This window comes from Montipora capricornis, chromosome 12 (genome assembly GCF_036669925.1).
Source record: "Montipora capricornis isolate CH-2021 chromosome 12, ASM3666992v2, whole genome shotgun sequence".
NCBI lineage: Eukaryota > Metazoa > Cnidaria > Anthozoa > Scleractinia > Acroporidae > Montipora > Montipora capricornis.
This window is the reverse complement of record NC_090894.1, coordinates 32447438-32454937: the sequence shown is the minus strand read 5'-3', so window position 1 is coordinate 32454937 and position 7500 is coordinate 32447438. Positions and strand designations below refer to the sequence as shown.

Sequence of the window (7500 nt, the reverse complement as noted above, 5' to 3'; positions counted from 1 at the left end):
CGTTAACGATCGTTGTGCCTGGCGGAAACTGGCAGCAGTCTAGGTGTGTAAGGTTAGGGTTAGGGGTAGAGGCCTGGTCACTTTGTCAGACCGGAGAGCAAGTTGGCATTCACACTTTCGCAGAGCAAATCTTCAACTGATAGCGTGCACATCCACACCGGAAATATCATCCAACACTCTTCGTGAACAGCTTATTTTACGTTTCTCTTACCTTTCTACATCCTGGACTTTAAGACTAGGAATGTATCTTTGTAGTTGCTTGACTTGAGCTGATATGAAAATTCCTCTGTAATATTCCCCAACTCCAAACGTAAAATACTGGAACATCAGCTTTCTTAGCCCGCTGAAACAATCAGTAAAAAGTCATTCAAGTCCTCCCCGTAACCACTGTTACGACTATTAATCTTAACTTAAACTAAAATAGTGTTTTCTTCAGAGTGAGGCAGCTGCATTTTCGACGACTTTTCCTTTCATGTACAAGATCGGGGACAGAGTCGGAAATTATGTCTTCCAAATAATGTATGATGTGCGAGTATGATTTACCACAAAGATGGCCTTTCGGCAAAGCAACATACCGATATCCCAATGCATCTATCAAGTCTGAGAAGTTTACATCTGTGAGTTTGTATCCTTCCCTTGCAAAAGCCAATACTGCATTGGGGCCAAGCCAAACGCTGCCATCAATACGCGGGGTGAAATGGACCCCAAGAAAAGGAAAGCTAGGGTCTGGAACCTAGCGTGAGGAGAAGCAAGGTAAGTAATTTACACTTCAGGAGATTCCTTGGTAATAGAAGCCAATATAATGTTTCGTCCAAAGCCAGGACCTTGAAAGGACCGGCTGCTACCAAACAGAGGCGAAAGTATTTAATGTCTGTTTCCTCAGTGTAGTTTAATATGATATATAATAACGGTGTCTGAGACGCTTAAGGTGATTCCCTGGTTTTTGATTGCGCAACTCTACTGCGCATAATTTCTGGCGTCATTGGCGAACGCATAAGCTCACGCACACTGATAAAATGGCGGATTTTCATTGACGCCAAACTTAATCCGTCAAGGAATGGCTATTTTCTCCTGAACGAGTACGGTGACCCCCAATGTTTATTTCATATTTTTGCTGAGAACGGTATCATCATGGAGTAGTAAAAAATACGAGTAAAAATCTATGGCTAGTTTTTTGGTAATTTCATAAAAATGTACGGAAGGAGCATTACGAGTGAAACATCCCACATTCAAGTTAAATCTACTCTAGATTGTTAATTACTCACAAAGGCATTCATATACGTTCTTTCAAATTTGTACGCGAATTAACCACTAGAACGAGACCAGGCTCTGCGTTCTACCATGGATTACATTTATAAAATCGAGATAAATTTGTCACTTTCTCTCTCGGCTAGTTGAGCGGACTCGTATCGTTTCAGAAAGCAATACATGTCGGCGAACAACTTTGACGTGGTTATTCACTACAAAAAAAGCGGTTCTTAAGAAGCCACCAAATGCCAAGAAGCCTATGCCAACAATTTAGTTGTGTTTAATACTAGCCTCACATGATATTCAGAAATAACAGTTATGCCCCAATCTTGCAATCCTTTCCCAAGATACTTTAGACCATGAGCAGTCTGTCTCCCACTCGTGGCAAATACCCCTCATTTCCACTAGCTGCTCCACTTATTTGTATCTTGAACGTCGGATATTCCACGCTGGCGTATGGCGCCACAATATTTATCAACATGGGATGAGCGGGGTTTCGTGAAGTTTCGAATCACCCACAATTTGCGGAGGCAATTGGGGTTTCAACGAGCTCTGAAAAGAGATCCCGGTCTCCGAGAGTTGATTTACACAGTACGATTTTTGTCGCACGATACAAGCTTAGGACAGGCCTACAACTCGTTTACGATTGTCGCGTACGCTGCGACAATCGTAAGTCATGTCCTGGGTCTGTTGTAAGCTTCATGTCGCATACGCCAAAAATCGACCCCAACAGGTTTATGTATTTGATAACCACGGCATGAGGTTGACAAGTTGGTCTGAAAACTGATACTCGCTGCAGTATTAAAATACACGCTAGTTATGAATGTTTCGAATGAGTGATTTTTCATAATGGTTTTTGTTTCGTATGACAGGTCTATTGTTTTAAAACTGGGTTTGTCACCAGGTGAGCACATTTAAAAAATATTTGAAAAAATACAAACTAGGTTACACTGGTGGTTTAAAAGATGATATATTACAATAAAAAATGTTCCCAACGTTCTCTGATCGAAGTAAGGAAAAGCAACGAGTAATATCGACATTACAGTCCAATGAATACCCCAAGCGCTTTATTTTGGATGCCAGCAAGCCTAAACCACCGCCGAAGGACACAATCAACGCTGCAGAATCCGGGCGGGGCTATAGCACAATTCAATATGTCAGCGGGACCTCTGAGCCAATAAAGAGAGTTTTGGAAAACCACGGCATCAAAGTGGCATTCAAACCCTATCAAACAATGAGCCAGATGTTTCCCAAACCGAAAGACCAAATAGACAAAGAAGAAACTCGTGGCCCTGTTTACGACATTCCTTGCGCTGATTGTAGCAAGAGCTACGTCGGCGAAACGCAAAGAAAATTCTCAACAAGAAAAGGCGAGCACCAGAAGGCTGTCGCACGGAGACAATGCAAAAAATCAGCACTTGCAGACCACGTGACAAATACCAATCACGATATCGCATGGGATGAGGCCACAATTCTCAGGACTAATAGTAACTGGCACCAAAGGAAGATTTTGGAAGCTTGGGAGATTAATTGCGCGAGAGACCCTCTCAACCGAGATGACGGGGCGTTACTCCCCAAGGAGTATTTGCACTTGACCCTCGCAAACAAGAAAAAATGACACTTAATCAGCGTCTTGCTTATATCTGTGCTTTTGTGTGGTTTTTTCTTTCACTTCCCCTGAAGAAGGTCCGTGTTTGTGACCGAAACGTTGGGAACATTTTTTATTGTAATATATCATCTTTTAAACCACCAGTGTAACCTAGTTTGTATTTTTTCGAATATTTTTTAAACGGTCTATTGTTATTCAGTGATGGGCTGAAAACAATAACTCACTCAAGGAGAACATGCCATTCTCAAACGAAACCACAACTACCAATTTTCAAACTTAAAGGGATAAAGGTTCCTGTTGACCAAGTTTCAAAATTGAAAACTGCTTTTGATCCTGGTTAACCCCATCTACCATTTTCGGTGCGTGCAAATTGAGAAGGCAGTCAACATTTCCCGAAAATCGCTCCTGAAAATGAACTTCATACTAAAAATGACCGAATTTAGTCCATTTTCTTGGGGAAAGAGTGTCCTTATACCTGTCCTAAATCATTCATATTAAACGTAAATGATAGATATTATATCATTGATCTTGAAAAAGCCGCGCGTGGAAGTTAAGATTAGCACTTTGGGGAACCAAGGCATTGGCCCAACAGTTTACGGTATTATCTAAATTTAAAATACCACTCCAGCAAAATACTGAATGGACAGTGAGATTGGGTCTGATGACTGCAACGCCTCTGATTGATCCGCAACCAACTAACCGCAATGGGATTATAAAATTACTACAATTGTAGTTCCGTGAGCGGGCAAGATGAACCAATTCCCGCGCTCCACCTTGCCCGCTCGGGATTTCTCGCTTGGTCCCGCAGCTTCGTTTCGGTCCATAAACACGCAAATATCCAGCCATCTTGACCTCACGCTTGATCAATAACCCATATTTCTTAATGAGACACTTGAAGTTAAGCTGTATGGGTACTAAAATAGATCGATTTTCCCAGTGAATATTTAGACAAGACCAAATATGATCCTTCTGGAAATTGCTCAACGTTGAACTTATTCTGAACTCGATCGAAAACGAAAACAAAGTTCTATACTAACGAAACAACGAACTTGAATAATAATTATTATTGGCCCAACAATACTAAAAACTTAACCACTTAATGTCTGATTTTCCCAACCGTGTGGCGACGCCTATATCAAAGAAACAAGTCCTAAAAATTGATGGCTTGTCATATAGTTGCGAACGTAGGTTGAAAATGGTTGAGAATCGATTGAGAAATCTTTTAAATTTGTTTTCGATTCATTGTCTTAAGACAATTCCGGCTTTAGTTTGTATTTGTTTTTGGCGTGTTTGTTGTCCGGAGTCAACACAAGAACTTTAGCATTCAAATTTCTGTTTCAATGAAACTGCTACTTGTCACAAAAGCTTAAAAATTCTCTTCTTTCAACGCCTCTCCGTCTCCACCCCCTTTCTTTTAAGAAGTTGCTTGGTATCTGCAGATAACTGACAAGACTTCAGCTAAAACCAAACACGCTTCTTTCATCTTTAGCGTAATGCAAATTTGTGCTTGACGTTAGCAGTGTGCTGTTTGTGTTTAAAATCGTATGAGCGATCTTTCTTCTCGACCGCTTACGCAGTCCATTATAAGTCCGATTTAGTAATCCATACACCTGGTCTATCGAGAAGTCCATGGACTAGGGCTCGGAGAAATACACAGACACCACATCCAAGCTCACTATGCACATTTGCTTCGAAAAAAGAAGATCGACAACGAAGATAAATATCTGACCTGAACATTTCTTCACACGGCTTCACTGTGGTTAAAAATGTTAATTATTTTGTGAAGGGTTCGACTATTTCCTGAGGCCAGCAGAGCTCTCCAAAAAGAGCAAATGAAGGCAAGCTTCAATGGCAAACATGTCAGGCTCCTCCTTGTCAAAGAAAAGTCATCTACTTACGCCGCGGCCCCGTTTCCCTGTTTTATAAATTGGTCCATAGCTCTATGGCTGCATAAAACCTGGAATCAATATGTTGTTTTTTTAATTTTAGTCAACAGCAAATCTCAGCTCGAGGGTTTTCAGAGGGAGAAGCTTTTCGAAGCTTTTGTTAATGATCTCTGATAAACATGCTTATTCCAAAGCCCGGTACCCATCAATCAAAGATGAGAATAAAGCTGCACGACAAATTGATTATTCCATCATTCCGTACAAGGTTTTGTCTTAAAATTTGTCGGAAATTAGGTAAAATGGTTTCCACAACCTTCTACTCGTTAAGTGCCCCTGTTCTTTCACTGAATAAATCTTCTCATAAAATATTGAGAAACTGTCTTCTTGTCAAAAGAAAGTTTTCTACTGCCTCGTGACATTGTCTTCTGCTTGTCAAAAAAAACTTGTCTGGTGGTCCTACTGCCTCGAGTCACGGCTACAATGTGTTGTTATTTGATTGGTAGGAATCGATGATTCAGCATTCCCAAAATAGAGCGCAGGAAACGAGAAAAATCTAGTTTGGAAAGACCAAATAAACTGGAGCACAAGTCTCAGAAATCATTTTATACTTATATTTTTGCTTCCATTTTATACAAGAGTTTCCTGAAAGCATTAGTGCATAATGGCATTCCAGCTAGCTCTGCTTTTTACCGCGATTCTTGTTGGGACATTTGCCAAAACGTCTGTACAACCAACAAAAAACCCTGGGATGAGTAAACCCCAGTGTAACGTGAATAACAACTTTTACGCCGGACCACACTGCTGTAAGAAGATCGAGCAGCAACTCACTGAGATCAAAGAAGCAATCGCTGCGCTGAAAGCAAACGAATCTGGCGGCTCTCAAGACAAAGGTTTGCAGTTATACATTTTAGATACTTTTACTTCGAAGACACCAGTGGTTAAAATTTTCACATCTGTTCCGTCGCAAAAATCAATCAAATTACAATCAATTGCAGTTCTAATTGCTTTTGAAATGTTCGCTAGCTCCGAGCAGAAACTCACTGAAATCAAAGATGCAATCGCTGTGCTCAAAACAAACCAAACTGGCGGCTTTTATGACAAAGGTTTTAAATACTTCGTTCACTTCTCAGACATTAGTGCTTCAATTTTTCCAATCTGTTCCCTCGCAAAAAGCACTCAAATTGAGGTCAATCAATTGCTTCTAAGACATTTGCATGCCAGATGTGTATAGTAACTTCCTCTATGACGCCCATTCTTACTTTTTAGAGGCTAGAAATAAGAATGAAACCAAAACTCAACTGACAGAAATTCATTTTCAGTCTTCAAGAACTGCGGCGATGTTTACAATTCTGGTGAAAAGATCAGTGGTGTGTACAAAATCGATCCCGATGGTTTGGGAGAATTTGAAGTGTACTGTGATCACAAAACGGCTGGCGGAGGGTGGACGGTCTTTCAAAAAAGACAAGACGGCTCCGTAGATTTCTTTCGCGCGTGGGACGCCTACAAACGAGGCTTTGGTAATCTAAATGGAGAGTTTTGGCTTGGACTGGACAAGATTCACCGCCTAACTGTAAGCAGCAGTAACAAGCTTCGCGTGGACTTGGAAGACATTCATGGAAATACAGCATTTGCTGAGTACAGTTCAGTTACTGTGGCAAGCGAGCGAGCAAAATACCAGCTGAGTTTGGGGACATATTCAGGTTTGCAAACTCTGGTGATTAATAAATAACCCTGTGTTAATTAAGATAGACACACTTTCTCATTTCAACTAGATGTGATCTCAGAGAATTTTATCTCGCTTTGACCGACAGAATAAGTTGTATATGTAAGCCAGCGAGTTAGCTAAAAAAAATAATAAGAACACAGCAAACTGAAAAACCTGGTAATTATTTCACTCCTGTGGTGATAAAGACGTTACATCGATTTCATGTCGGTGGCAAGTAGAGACAACAAACAATCTCAAGTGCGTCTTAAGAATTTTTAGCATTTTAAAAAAGTTTTAAAACTGCTTCTTATTTTGATGGCTTAATTCGCTTTCTCTTCATCCAGGCACTGCAGGTGATTCCCTTACCTATCACCGCGGGCAAGCGTTTACCACCAAGGATCGAGATAATGATAACAATTCTGCCAACTGTGCATCAAGCTATAAAGGTGCCTGGTGGTACAAGAGTTGTCACTGGTCCAACCTGAATGGTCTGTATCTTAATGGCAAGACCGATGCAAGTGGAATGAGCTGGTATCATTGGAAAAATAGTTACTACTCTGTCAAGCGATCTGAGATGAAAATACGACCACAGAACTTTTGAGGCTCTGTGTCAATTGTATCACATTTCATTTGGTAACCAGGGCATGGATCTTATTGGTCATCAATAAATCGAACTGCTTAACTCGCAAAACCGTGTAAAACACTCACTAGGTTTCACAACAAGAAATTTCTTGCGATTACATATTAGTAGCATACCGCGCATGTTATCATCCGATAGATTTAGATATATCAGTACGTACTTGCTTAGTTTCACAGAAGCAGTAAGCTGGGAATATTTTATTAAAGTTCGCTAATGATGGCCAATGATAAATGTTCTTCCTATTTCCCTTTCTGCATGATAGTGTTCACCCTTTTATTTTTCAAGAAAGAAAAGTACATTGCCTTCTCTCAACAATTCACTGCCTTTTTGCTCTCAAAAGCCCTTTCCACAGAAAAACCCAAAGCAGCAACAACTTCCAAAAAGAGAATATTGCAAGATATTAAGCTACCCC

The 7500-nt window shown here is 40.5% G+C and overlaps 3 protein-coding genes across 3 annotated transcripts in view; 2 read left to right on the top strand and 1 right to left on the bottom strand.

The window, feature by feature from the left end:
- Positions 1–1729, bottom strand: part of LOC138025679 (L-2-hydroxyglutarate dehydrogenase, mitochondrial-like) — a 2751-nt gene extending 1022 nt beyond the window's left edge. The window contains exons 1-3 of the mRNA XM_068872858.1: positions 1628–1729; positions 576–733; positions 212–343 (exon numbers count right to left, since the gene is read on the bottom strand). Of these exons, the coding sequence (XP_068728959.1) occupies positions 212–343; positions 576–733; positions 1628–1729 (392 nt within the window). The remainder of the gene's footprint in view (positions 1–211; positions 344–575; positions 734–1627) is intronic.
- Positions 1730–2233: 504 nt separating this feature from the next.
- LOC138025678 (uncharacterized) lies at positions 2234–2866 on the top strand. Its single transcript, XM_068872857.1, has one exon. It carries the CDS (start codon positions 2234–2236, stop codon positions 2864–2866), a length of 633 nt encoding a protein of 210 aa, XP_068728958.1.
- Positions 2867–5346: 2480 nt separating this feature from the next.
- On the top strand, positions 5347–7319 carry LOC138026625 (microfibril-associated glycoprotein 4-like). Its single transcript, XM_068874050.1, has 3 exons — positions 5347–5633; positions 6063–6443; positions 6793–7319. The coding sequence occupies exons 1-3, from the start codon at positions 5405–5407 to the stop codon at positions 7047–7049; spliced, it is 867 nt and encodes a 288-aa protein (XP_068730151.1). The 5' UTR covers positions 5347–5404; the 3' UTR covers positions 7050–7319.
- Positions 7320–7500: the final 181 nt, after the last annotated feature.